General features: G+C 38.5%; 1 protein-coding gene across 6 annotated transcripts; it reads right to left on the reverse strand.

Annotated features, from left to right (window-relative positions):
• Window positions 1-535: 535 nt before the first annotated feature.
• On the reverse strand, window positions 536-12,788 carry cep78 (centrosomal protein 78). Of its 6 annotated transcripts, none has more exons than XM_077522821.1 (17): window positions 12,675-12,748; window positions 12,360-12,564; window positions 12,006-12,269; window positions 11,757-11,932; window positions 11,468-11,540; window positions 11,248-11,351; window positions 10,392-10,566; window positions 10,160-10,273; window positions 9,571-9,635; window positions 9,389-9,479; window positions 8,773-8,890; window positions 8,483-8,546; window positions 8,257-8,409; window positions 8,092-8,169; window positions 7,382-7,557; window positions 3,504-3,633; window positions 540-3,304 (listed from the first exon to the last, which is right to left on the reverse strand). In XM_077522821.1, exons 3-17 carry the CDS (start codon window positions 12,265-12,267, stop codon window positions 2,804-2,806), a joined length of 2,280 nt encoding a protein of 759 aa, XP_077378947.1. In that variant the 5' UTR covers window positions 12,268-12,269; window positions 12,360-12,564; window positions 12,675-12,748; the 3' UTR covers window positions 540-2,803. The 6 variants fall into 6 exon arrangements, 5 of the variants coding, with proteins under 5 accessions (XP_077378949.1, XP_077378947.1, XP_077378946.1 ...); XR_013283733.1 differs by having other exon boundaries at window positions 728-855; window positions 1,480-3,304; window positions 12,360-12,779; XM_077522822.1 differs by having other exon boundaries at window positions 734-1,645; window positions 2,797-3,304; window positions 12,360-12,780.
• Between the last annotated feature and the right edge of the window lie 663 nt (window positions 12,789-13,451).

The raw sequence follows: 13,451 nt of genomic DNA on the forward strand, positions 1-13,451 counted from the left end.
TTATGGTCTTGCACAGTTTGTGGTCAGTCACCCAGTCCTCCTTCGGTATTACAAAAACATCCATGCCAAGTTTATTCAATTTGTCCATGGATGTGAATGTGCGAATGAGTCTGGGAATATTCAATTGATAGTCATAAAATGAACAGTAGTTGGGCAAATAAAAGATTAGCTGCATCTTGTCTGGCATCTGTCCACAATGTAGACTCATCCTTTTAACAATTATTTTTTTCCCATGACAAATTTTTCCTCATAAGACTATTCTTGTAACTTTTTTTTCCTCATAGCAATACAGCTTCGTTTTCATTGCTCTAATAATCCTAAAATTGTCTACTCAATGAATTAACACTGATAATTGTTAGATCATTTACTAACATTTTTAAAGAAACTAATGTGCACTATATGGAGAAGCTCACAACACGTGCGATGAACACCAATGGTCTGTACAAGTTCACAGGTCAATGGTGGGGACACAGCCCTGAAAAAGGGACCTTTTGGTCATCTCATTTCATCACCGTTTGCTAAAAGTACACAATGTGACATGAACGAAACTCAGGGAAAACCATGGGCTGGCTGACAGCCAGTATGATTATTGAAGGTCAACGTGACGGCGTTCATTTTTAACATGGCATTTTTTTTAAAATACATATGAGACACTGGATAGAGGCTCATCAAACAGAAATGTCTTATCACGAGCCAACGATAAGAACTTCCTGGAGGACTACTTGCCAGTTTTTTTTGTTTTTGTTTTTTTATTATATAACAATGTTGTTAGTGCGGGCGATTCAATCGTTGGCTTGCAGCAGAGATTTATTTCACCAGTAGTTCTCACTTATCTCCAGATGAATATAAATGTGACTGCCAAACAATAAAAACAGACAATAAATGTAACTATTTAGTTAAGATACAGACAGTATGCAATACAATTTCAACACCTACGATGTTATGATCCTCGGGCTGTACATAGCATATGACAAACAAAACACCCAAAATAAACAGAGCGGTAATCCTCGTCAAAACGATAAACTTATTCGTCATGCGTTTCACATATTCTGAAACTTCAGCACAATATGATTTGACGTTTTTACACTCATTTACTCATTAATTTCTCCCAAAATATGTTGTAGACAGTCGGCAAGTTCTATTTCCCATTTAATCATGGTGTTCCTCAAAGATCTGTCCTGGAGCCACCAGGTATTATTATTATTTTTTAATTATTATTTTATTTCAACAACAAATGTCCACTAATTCTAATTGAAAAAAAGATAGCTGGAAAAACAAAGAATTGTGATTTCTCCTAGCATGATATATCACAGTTGTCTTTTTCTGAAACACATGTACACTGCACTGCCCTTAGACCAATTTCAATTTGCTGTGATTTCTGTTGTATTTCAATCAACATTATTTCAACATTCCTAAAGATCCTAAAATTGTAAACATACCAGTATTTAGCGAATCATTAGTATTAAGATTTTTACTCACCTATATCGTTGATGAGCATACAGAGAGCGGAAATGACGTCAACTCTATACGAAGTTTGTCCACTTTACTTCTTTGATCCAACGCATCAATGAATGTATATTGTCGATTTAGCCATATTGTACTGAGCAGTTTGGTCAGCTAGCACTCTGCAATTACTGCCATCTTTCTGTGGTGACACACACAAAGAAGCCAAATAAAACACCAAATACACATGTGGAGTATGGATACTCACTGATCTCACACAATATGCCAACTGAAATTTTGGTTGAAATCCAAAACACACGACTGTAACAGATAACAAATTGCTGTGTATGAGCATTTACTTGTTTTTTTTGTAATGTCATATCTGTCAGACTGCTTTCAATAAACTATTCATTTGCTTTTGAGTTGTTTGCTACATGCAATTTATAAAAATAATAAAAAACATAATGTTGACCATTTGTTAATTTGACTGCCATGAAAATATATCTTTTTCTAAATGTGCCAGGTCATACATCTCATTTCTCTGTCTTTCTTTTGTATCACTGTTCTCTCTGCTGTTTACAAACTGTTCTCAGTCCATAATACAACTATCAGCTGAGGCCGAACAGATCATAAAGCAGGAGTGCAGTTTTCAAACAGACTGTCAGTGCCAAGTAGAGTCTGGCACTGCGCTCGAACATGATAACCGTGAGTTTGATGAGTCGCAGGATTTTTGATAATTTACTTATCAAAGTGGTTGTCATACTTGGAGAGTGAAAACATTCATTCATGAAGGAGTTAAATATTATGCTGGATTATCATGTGACACTGACTAAGCACCAACACCCACTTTTTTTATTTTTATCTCTTTATTTCAACTTGATCTAAAATCTTCTAGTGACCAAAGATATACAGGTAAATGCAACACTTGGCTAGGCTGAACTCAAAGATGTAATTTTGTTTCATGTCCACAAAATAACTATTTCCGTCAAATATTCTTAACAAATCTGTTTTACTGTGAATTACTGAGCTAAAAATATAAAAAATAGTTAATATAGAATTGATGGCAAATTCATAATTGTTGCAGTAAAAAAATGCTGTTTAAAAAATAGCAATAGCACAACATGTAAAATATATTTAAAACTGTTAACGGAAACGTATGTCATTACTTAAAATGTCTGATGCACACTTGTGTGCATTTAAGATCATCAGTTGATAAAAAGGTTATCCTGGAGATCTGCGAATCTCTCAAAATCAATATCAAGGAGTGTCAAACTCAAATGTGATCTCTTCAGTCTTCAAATAAATAAGATGAAAAAGAGTTGCCAAAGAGTGTGTTATGCTACAAATATCCACCATCCAATCATCCTTGCAGAGCCACCAAAGAGTTGATCTCCTCCAGAATGTCAGGAGTTGCCTTCCGCTCTGACCCTTGTTGTATGACCACCAGCCTCTGAGATCCTGCCGACTGCGCCTTGTTACTTACAATATCTCGCATGATGTCACTTGCACTCCATCTGAGGTGTGAGCTGCAGCTATGGGATGAATTGCTGTGACTGGAATTGAAGGTGTTACTGTGATGAGAACCGCCGAGGCTACCGTGCGGGCGACTTCCCGGGGTCTGACGACTTTGACGGTGGGATCTCTGGATAGGGAAGCTGTGCTCTGAACCAGAGTCATACTGGGTTTTGGGTTGAGAGAACTGATCTGGCTCCTGTTCTCTGATGACACTTAACTCCAGCTGGGCTTCAGCAGCCTGTTGGAAATTCATGTCAAGCCCATCTTGATGCACAGGCTTTCTGTCTGAGGGCGGAGATTTCGGATTGTCGATGTCAGCTCTGTCATCAGGGTGAGCACTTGTGGCCTAAAAAGAAAAGTGGAAAATTTATTTTTATTGATTTAACTTTTATTTATCCAGGTAAGTACCCAGCATTCCCTGCTTTGCTTTTACAAATACTTTAATGAGTAATTGTGTGTTTGATAAGTCAATATAGGTAAAAAATTAAAAAATAAAAATAAAAAATAAAAAACCAGCACAAGAAATCCCTTACAAATATGCTTACCACAACAGAATTTTGCATCTGAATATCATGAGAATGACGTCCATCTCCCAGTGTGGAAGAGAGCTGGGGTCTACCCAAAGGTGAGAAATCCCCCGCATCAATGCCAGCCATTGATGCTAGCTGACCGAGGCTAAGTGGGAACATGAAACAGAAGAAAAGGGGCGTTACCTTACATGCAAGCTATAACCAAAATATGCACCATTAAAACACAACCGTGGATGCTCGTTGACTTCCAAGTTCTTCTACTGAACAGTATTTTCAAAACAGTGTCGCCCAATTGTTTTGTTCCAGGCTCACACAATTACCAACATAAAGCATGTAATAACTGTGCAGGTGATATAATATAATCCATCCATCCATCCATTTTCTTGACCGCTTATTCCTCACAAGGGTCGCGGGGGCTGCTGGCGCCTATCTCAGCTGGCTCTGGGCAGTAGGCGGGGGACACCCTGGACTGGTTGCCAACCAATCGCAGGGCACACAGAGACGAACAACCATCCACACTCACACGCACACCTAGGGACAATTCGGAGCGCCCAATTAACCTGCCATGCATGTCTTTGGAATGTGGGAGGAGACCGGAGTACCCGGAGAAGACCCACGCGGGCACGGGGAGAACATGCAAACTCCACCCAGGAAGGTCCGAGCCTGGACTCGAACCGGAGACCTCAGAACTGGGAAGCGGACGTGCTAACCACTCGACTACCGTGCCGCCCATATAATATAATATAATATAATATAATATAATATAATATATATATATATATATATATATATATATATATATATATATATATATATATACATATATATTTTTTTTAGGTGAGTGGTACGTTTGGGTGAAGTCAAATGAAGGAAAATATTTGATTCTTCTTGAAGCGTCTTGAGCTTAGTTTGAACATTTCTAGTTGTATAGAGAATATTTGTCTTATTTCTAGTCAACTGGTCTAAACTCATAAATGCACAGGCATGAACCTGCAAATGACAGTAAAAAAGCATCTCTTGTTTAACATAAAATTGCATTAATGGCTTGCACTTCCATTATACAGTGGTAGTAGTTTTGGTATAGTGGTACCAAAACACAATGTAAAACTTTCTGAACCTAATCCTTGGTAAAGTTTCATCATGTGAAGTATTGTTTCACTTTTGAGGCATATTGTTCCAGAAAAAATTGTATGTCAAATTGTATTACTTGGGGAGCATACTATGACTAATTCAAGTTGACTTTAGCAAATGACACTGGAGCACAAGATAAAGACGTATAAAATGGTAAATGAAGGTCATTTCAAGTGTTCTTACAAGTTATCACCCTGCAGCGGAACAAATAAAAACCAACACAGACCAGATAAGTACAGAAATACCAGCACCACAAATACATTCTGAAATAAACTTGCTTGCTCAAAACGAAACTTATTTAAGTTCAGGGCGTACAGCACAGCAATCAAGCAAGCTGTCGATAACTTTTACTGCAAATTACAACAAAAGAGCATCTGTTGTTCAATAAAATGTGTCGAGTAATTGCATTCATTGCTCACTTCTGTAATACAGTGGAATTTTGAGCATTTTGATTAAATTGTTTACTTTCTTGCTGATGCCCTTTTAATCCATTTAATGCTAGGAAAGTGTTTAAAATGTAAGTTTTAAAAAGTTTAGATTATGTTTAAAATGTGTGGGAGGCATAAAACTGAAATTTAAATTTCTAACTCCGTATCGTGTTTTGACCTGTTATGGATGGCTGCGGAATGAACCCTCGCAATAAACCGGGATTCACAGTTAAGTCAGGATGGCGTTATCGCGCCCATAACAGATAAATGATCGGCAACACTGGCAGGGATTTACTGCATTTGATGACATTCCGATCACCTACAGATTAATGAATTAAGTTGTGATAAAATCCTAATCTTTTCAAGATCCCCAGGGTTATCAAAAGTAGTAGCTGTGTCAAACAAAAACTTTACTCAAGCATTGAAAATGATGTGGGGATGTTCTATTCGCTAAGACTTGAACCGCTTGACTTTCAATGGAAAAATTATACATTGAAAAACTTTTTATGAACTCAATCACTGCTTTTGACAATTCAATTATATGTATTTTTTGAGCGGGGATAATGGGGGAGAATCTGATTATGCTCCACTGTAAATGTCAAACTTGGAAACAACTTTACTGATGCCCAACCACCGGTAGATGACACCATTGCCCCATTTTATACAAAATAAACACAGTTTCAGAGTCCATGGGAGAAATGGCTGTATTTTGTGCAGCAACCTACATTTTTCTACAGTCAATTATAAAAGAATGGGATGAGGCAAAACGTAGGGAGTCTATTCTGTCATTTGGTGGATTCGGTTTATATATAATTATTGAACGTAATATCGTGTGGGTATTGAAAATTTTGAAAATTTCTAAAATGGCTGGCAGTGAATGAGTTAATTACAGTACAGTTAAGTATATTAAAATAGTGGCTAAGTAGATATATTGCACAATTTAAAAAATTGACTACAATATTATTTTTCATTCCAATTATGCATATTTTACAATCACACTAACCACCACCACCCCTTCCCGCCATCAATGAATGAGCTCATCCATCTGTCTAATTTACTGTAAAAAAAATTAAATGTGGCCCTTGAGCACTCACGTTTGTCCACTCTTGTGGCTCTATCAATCTACCGGTAAGCATTGATCCTATTCATATATTTGAACCAGGTTTTGTTTTAATTAAGTGTCCTTGGTTGTTTTGGATCACATTTGCTTGTGTAAATGTAAACGTATCAGTACAATTGATATTATATTCAAGAGGCATTAGAGCATCAGAACGAAAAAGAAAGCTTAAACCTTATGTTCCACTTTCTTTCATTTCATTCTGTCTGTCACTTCCAGTGTTGCATGATGAAAACAAATACTGTACGAGTTCTCAGACTACCGATCACGAGAGGAAGGAAGTGAATGATAATCATCCCCGCCAAGAACAGGTGCATAGAGTTTCATTTTGAGTCCAGCGATGGCAGCGGATAATTAAGTGGAGTTATTTTAAACCACGTGTCCTGCATGTATGATGCGTTTGATATAGCACATTCCATAACGAATAACGGAACACAAAGTGAAGCTATTTCAAAACCAAAGGCAAACAACCTCCTCCCATCCTACTCCAATACTTGCCCTCACCAACACCCAGCTGAATCACAAATGACCTTGGTCAATGGTCAGTGAGAGAATGCCACAAGCCATAAGAAAAAGGAAGTGCTTAAGAAACAAGATCATCATGCCAAAGATGACTGACTTTGAACACAAAATCTTCCAGAAAAAAGGGGTTAAATTGGAACTGGAATTTGTACTGTATCTGGTTTGGGGACTATTTTAATCCAGTAAATAAAAAAAATGCAGTAAATCAGATTAATCAGATCTCAAAAGTTAACATTTGCACTCAGCAATCCAATTGTGGGCAGTCTAAGGCACACCTGTGCACTAATCATGGTGTCTAATCAGCATCTTGATATGGCACATCTGTGAGGTGGGATGAATTATCTCGGACTTATGCTGAGTTGACACCAGGCGCAAAGAGAACTTGGGGTGTTTAGCCTCATCAGGGTCATCAGCGAGCTAGCTAGTCGTAGCTCACAGTGAACTGGAGCAGCACAAAATAGCGTGCACCAATCATTCCCCAATATAAACAGCGGAATTTATGAAACGTGTACTGGCCAGCGTCATGGTTGCCCGACACAGCATGCCAATGTTTGGCGCTGGATTTTTATTTTATTTTTTTTAATATCCAGAACAGTCTGTGTTCCGGCCGTAATGAGTTGGCATTCAATGGTTTCCTTATATTCAAGTGTCAGAACAGTGTGGAAATAGAAACAGCGGGTGTTTTTGTTACCCACCCAGCATCGTTGACGAGATCCAAGAAAGCGTGGAACTTGGCGAATGAGCGTTCGATGCTTTCCAGCACATCTTCGTCTTCGAGCGCCCTGCGGTCTGACGGCACACAGCCCATGGCCGCAAGTGCCCTGGACAGGGAGATGTTGTTATCGCGAAGACGAGCGTTCTCCAGCTCAAACTGAATGGAAAAAAAAAAAAAAAAGATGACAAGAAAGTTATTTGAGAGTGGTTGGTTAGATCAGAAGAGGAACTATGTTATTATCAATCTTTTTCGCAACAAACATCTCAAAGACAAATAAAAGTGCTTTTCATACCATATAGACCAAATGGACAACAATCTATGAGTAAAACTAATAATGGAGAGGGAGAAATTCACATGAGATAGCACTGAGTTGCACTCATCTATAGCGGTTCACTGCACGATCACAGAACAACTAAAATCAAACACCCATTCATACTCACATTCACACCAATGGATAATTTGGAGTCTTCAATGAATGTTTTGGAATGTGTGATAAGCCAAACTACCCGTGGAAACCCACACAAACATGCAGAGAAAATGCAAACAACTCAGGAAGGCCGGAGCCAAGATCCTGACCCTGAACCTCAGAACTGGAAGGCAGATGCGCACTAGGCCATTCTGCTGCCATGTTGCGCTCCTCTCAAAACAATGTTTCATTTCAGTAACAGTCAAGATAAAGCATACTGGTACCTCTCTGAGTGAAGACTCAGCTTTAAGTCTGGCTCTGCGCTCCTCCCCTAATCTTAAACGACACTCCTGTAGTGCCATCTGCAGGACATGCATGACACACGGCATTAAAAAAAAAAAAAAAGAAAAAAAGTTGTAACTGTTAAACTAGGGCCACACGTGGCTAACCTGCATATGATCCTTCCGCCGCGTAATGTCGCTGTCCTGGTGGCTTCCCTTAGATGGCCTTTGATCCCCCGCCACCATTGCCGCGCACTCTTCCTCACCCCCATACTCTTCCTCCGAATCAGATGCGAACGTAACCCTCACAGTGGACGCAGCCTTTTATGGGGGTCAGAAGCGTATTTATTGCGTTTGTAAAATGAGTCATAAAAGTATGAATATAAATCCATACTTGACTTTGAAGATGCTGTGTTGCCCGGAAACTGTGAGCTTTTGCATCAGCAGGAGGAAAACCTCTGAAACATAAGAAAGCAACATATGAGCTGTGGGGCCACAGGTATGAAGTACAGTGTCAATGTGCTGCCCAGGTCATCTAGGACACCGTCACATCTGGAATGACATTTTAGTTGTTGCAAATTATCACTCAGATTGTGGAACTTGCTTCCTTGACATCTTTGACCAGTGCAATAGTATGTCCATTTGTTTTTCATTTGCAATGAACTAGCGCAACAGTCTCCTCACCGCTGGCGTCCAGCACGTGCAGCGGAATGATGAGGCATATGTTTGCAGCGGGAAGCGGATCGTTGAAGCTGAGCAGAAATTAAGCCTTCATTTCCAGTAGAGGTCAGTTTTTGAGGCACTGCAGCACAAGAAAGCAACATTGGCCGTCAAATTCAGGAAATCGCATAAGTTATCAGTGTAGAGTCACACATGTCATACAGTGGAGTCACTCTAGAGCTGCAGAAAGTGTTCGTCAAAAATGAGGCAGGCTTTATTCCTAAAACTTGAAAATGAATGCATGCCACTGTAACATTACACAGGTTGATCATTAACACTGTGCTTAAATACAGAAAAACTAGTGTACCAGTACTCAAAAATCGGCAATGCTTCAATCAAAATGTACTGCACATAAATGTTTCGAAATTACATGCAAATGTATTGTACTCAAACGTTAAAAACAAATATGAATAGATTTTTTTTCATACCACTAGAGGGAGACCAAGTGTCATTGTATAACATTTCGATAATTACTCTACTGGCTTTTCACATGAATGATTTAAGTGTTTTATCAGGCCACTTATCATGGTCAGTATAATACATTTTTGTGTGTTGACTTAAGAGAAAGTGTAAATTGTACCGATACTCTCTGTGGAAGCCCTGGACAGCACTCGCCGATTAGAAGCAGAAGCTTTTTGTTGCTCTTTGGTGGCAGGTGTGATCCAGCAGTACTGCAGTGAACACACAAATATATGCCATTTATTTATTTTTATTACTTACTTGTAAAAATGACTTTATAGGACAAGAGCCGAAAACACTCACCTCTGGTGCCTGGGTTTCAGCTTTCATTAGTACTTTCTCTGTTATAGTCTTAATTATGGCATTGTCTAAAAGAGAGAGGGAAAAAAACACATCACATTTAACACTGAAATGTGAAAATGTAATGATTCTGATGAAAATGTATACTTTGTTTCATGAGTTGGGCTTTGTTCTTTTTTTAAAATATTATTCAACTCAATCATCTGTTAAAAGCGTGTTTGTATTTGTCTATTAGTCCACAGTGTTGTGCTTGCGTCTACATACAGCAAACGAAAAGAGGATGAATGCAACTATAAATGCATGGTTAGAGATAACCAAAGCATCTCAACAAATATTAGCAGGATTTTGTCACAAATGCATTGCACAATGAAAGGCTGTGTTAGATGGTGTTGCTGAAAATGATCATAACTTCATTAAAATTGTGGAAGGGGATAACATTTTGCCCCATGATGAAACTTCTAGTAAATTAACTACAACAGTGACAGTGAATGCAATGCAATGTAAGAAAACGCAATGTAAAGTGAACTACTGTATAATTAATACAAATGGGAGCATGGGGTGACAAAAACAAAAGTAGTTAACAGCTTCCTACCAACTAAAGGATTATTACGGACATCCAGTACACAGAGAGTAGAATTTGTCTTCAAAACCTCCAGCAGATGACAAGCTCCTCGATTGGAGAGACCACATTTCTGCAGGTCCACAGCTGCTCAGAACACCCAAAACATACAAAGACAGAGTTTCAGGAATTCCATGATACATAAACACGCATTATCCATACGTAGATATTTTTCTTTGCTGTTGTCATATTGCCACCTTCTAACCTTTAAGCCAGAGGTCTTCGGCCAGCTCACGTGCAAGACGAGCAGCACCCAGATCCCCGATCAAAGTGTTACAGTTGAGGGTGAGGCGGCGGAGACCTCCCATCCGCTCATATTTGGGCTGTTGATACCTCAAAGATTGTGCCCATGCCGAGCCATGCCTCTGCATCCCCTGATGCTGAAACACAATCGTTTGTTTGTGTCATCGTGGCGATAAATTTAAGAATATTTTGTGCTTCAATACATTTACATTAGAGGGGCAATTTTGTAAAATATGAAGTCATAATTGTATGAGAAAATAGAAAATAGTGAGAATTTTTACTAGAATGTCATAATAGTCGTATGATGTTAATAAGAATAAAGTTTGATTAAAATGGTCAGCAACTATCGTTTATGATTGTATGTAAATTTTGATATCCACACCTGAAAGCACCACTTTGCTTGTAATTTTGCTCATTTCTGTAATTTTAGTATGCCACTAGATGGAGACAAAATGTTCACAACATTGTGCCATAGTGTGATTCCCCAACAGTGACACGATAACTACATATTCACATTTATCACACTAATAATTTGTCTTTTTTTTCACTAAATAACAAAGGGTTAATATGAAAATTTCCACTGAAATAAAAACAGCAACAGTAACAAAAAAATGTCTACCCAAAATGCACTCAAAACAAACTACACAAGTCCAAATTGTGAGAGGTATTTTCTTGCAACTATCCACATGTTCTGACTAACAGTTGTGTGTTTTGACATGTTTTAAATATTTTTTTAAAAGGTGTGTTTTGGAAGACGGTGGGTGTTTGAGGTTTATAAATTTGGTAAAGACTGTATTATGGCAAACATCAAATTTCACCTGGATGATGTTGGCGAGGTGCTCAGCTCCTCTCCACGTAAGATTGCATCCTGTGAAATCGATTTCTTTGATTCTTGTCGAGTATTTCACACTTTGGCAAATGACTGAAAGATATGGAAAAAAAAGCATGCCTGCTAAATTGACAAAAATGTAACCCAATTTAAGCTTGTCTGGCATTAATGAAAATTATTATGCACATCACAAATATATAAGCACTTACCCTCCAAGCCGTTGTCTGCTACAGGACAGTTTGCCAAGGAAAGAACTTCCAAGGAAACACTTTTTGCTACACCCTGAAATGGAACATCATTTATATTTTTTTATACATTAAGGTAATACCTTCAGTAGAATATACTGATGCCCGAGTTTGATTCATTCTGTGACCATGCTCATAAGTTCAAAACAATTCAATCTAATTTTTTTCCCCATTGGAATGCAAAGAAATGCAATTATTCCATTACATCATATTAAAAAAATAAAACTTTTTTTTTTTGTCAATACTTTGTTACCTTTGTCAAGTTAACTAGATCTCTTTCCCTCAGAAGAAGCCCGTTAAGCTTTAAAGTCTTCAGGTTGGGAGAATTTGACAGACACTCCTTCAGAGCTTTACACAACCTGAATGTCATGTCCTTAGAGCGGATAGATGGGATCTTTTTCCGGAACACTGGCTTGTAGTACCTTCTATCTGCGACATTAAATAAAGAGATGCAAAGCTGGACTCAATGGAGATCAATCTTATGTCATTTTTAAAGCCTTACCTGCATCTCCACACCCATGGCTTGTCTGGTACGTGCTCGTAATAGAAATTTGGTGAAGGTGCTTATTGATAGAAATGGAGTCCAGGATGGGAGGCCAATCAGCTAACTTGACCCGGTCTCCATTGAAGTCCAGAATGCCTTTGTCGAGATTTATTTTAACAGCAGTGAGGGGGATGGAATTCTGTTGGGTGCAGGCATAAGTGTAGTATTCAAAGAAGTCATGGGCACCACGCCTCTTCATCTGAACACTCTCCTGGACCATTGCTGAGGATGGAAGAAGAATCAGATCATGATACATAACACCATATTTTTCGGCCTAAAAGTTGTTATGTAGTTGCTAAGTATATATCGTACCATGTGTAAGCAATACACATCAGAGAGTGACGATGCACAAATAATAAGTTCAATTAACACATATTTTGGTTGAAAGGTTCAGTAAATAAATTATCCCCATGGCATGCTCGTGGTCGTTATATTTAATTGCCGTTATAATTGGGAGAAGGGTCCTTGGAAAAATGACTCTGGACCCCAACAGTTTCAGACGCTAGCCTCCAAGCAACTGTCAAGTTAAAAAGCATGGTTGTTAGCAACGCGCTGCTACTAACAGTAAGGTCTCGCGCCGTTAACAGACATAAAATTTTATGTTTGACCGCACTGTTTACTTTATACCTGAACGTTTAAAAAAAAAAATCGGCTGTTTTGGTCGCGTTGCTGAAGTCTTCGTCCACTCCTAAAGCTTTGTTGTTGTGGTAGGAGTGGTCTTTCAAATAAAGTGACGTCCACTTCTTCGTTGTACGCATGCCATGTCAGTCATCTTGATGCTAAATACTTGAGCGCCCCCTATCGTACGTAATACATACACTATGGTGGGCACTGGGCACTCACAAACATTGCCACAAACGCTCACAACTGGCACTAGTAGTAAAAATACATCACGATTTCCCATTTGAGTCGATTTTAACCTTTCTCTTAAAGAAACAATGACAATAAATAAATAAATAAATAAATAAATAAATAAACCGTGTAGCCTTTTCCCCCAGCAAGTTTATTTTTCTCACATCAACATTTAATCATCGCAGAAATAGCAGAAATACTTTTTCTCTTTGCAGATAATAAAGATGTGTGTCTCCTCTTGGGGAAATAACCGTTAATCCAGGAGTGTCCAAATTTCTTCTTCCAAGGGCAGCAAAATTGGAATCTTTAAAACCAATCTGTGTAGGTGTGAAGATATTGTTGTTACATTTATTAAAAAAAAAAAGGGGGGGGGGGGTTGGGGGCTAGGTGATAAAGCAAAAAGTAAAGGATCTTTTATTAGGATATTTGGGCAGCTGTTTCCCACTGGATTCATGCCCATGTACTGAGCAGCAGCAGAATTTCAACTCCTCAGAACCAAAACAAGAACAAGTTCTAAATTGACCTTGACATGGAGAGCAGAATGTGGAGCAA

The sequence above is a fragment of the Festucalex cinctus genome, chromosome 5 (assembly GCF_051991245.1).
Source record: "Festucalex cinctus isolate MCC-2025b chromosome 5, RoL_Fcin_1.0, whole genome shotgun sequence".
NCBI classification, from domain to species: Eukaryota; Metazoa; Chordata; class Actinopteri; order Syngnathiformes; family Syngnathidae; genus Festucalex; species Festucalex cinctus.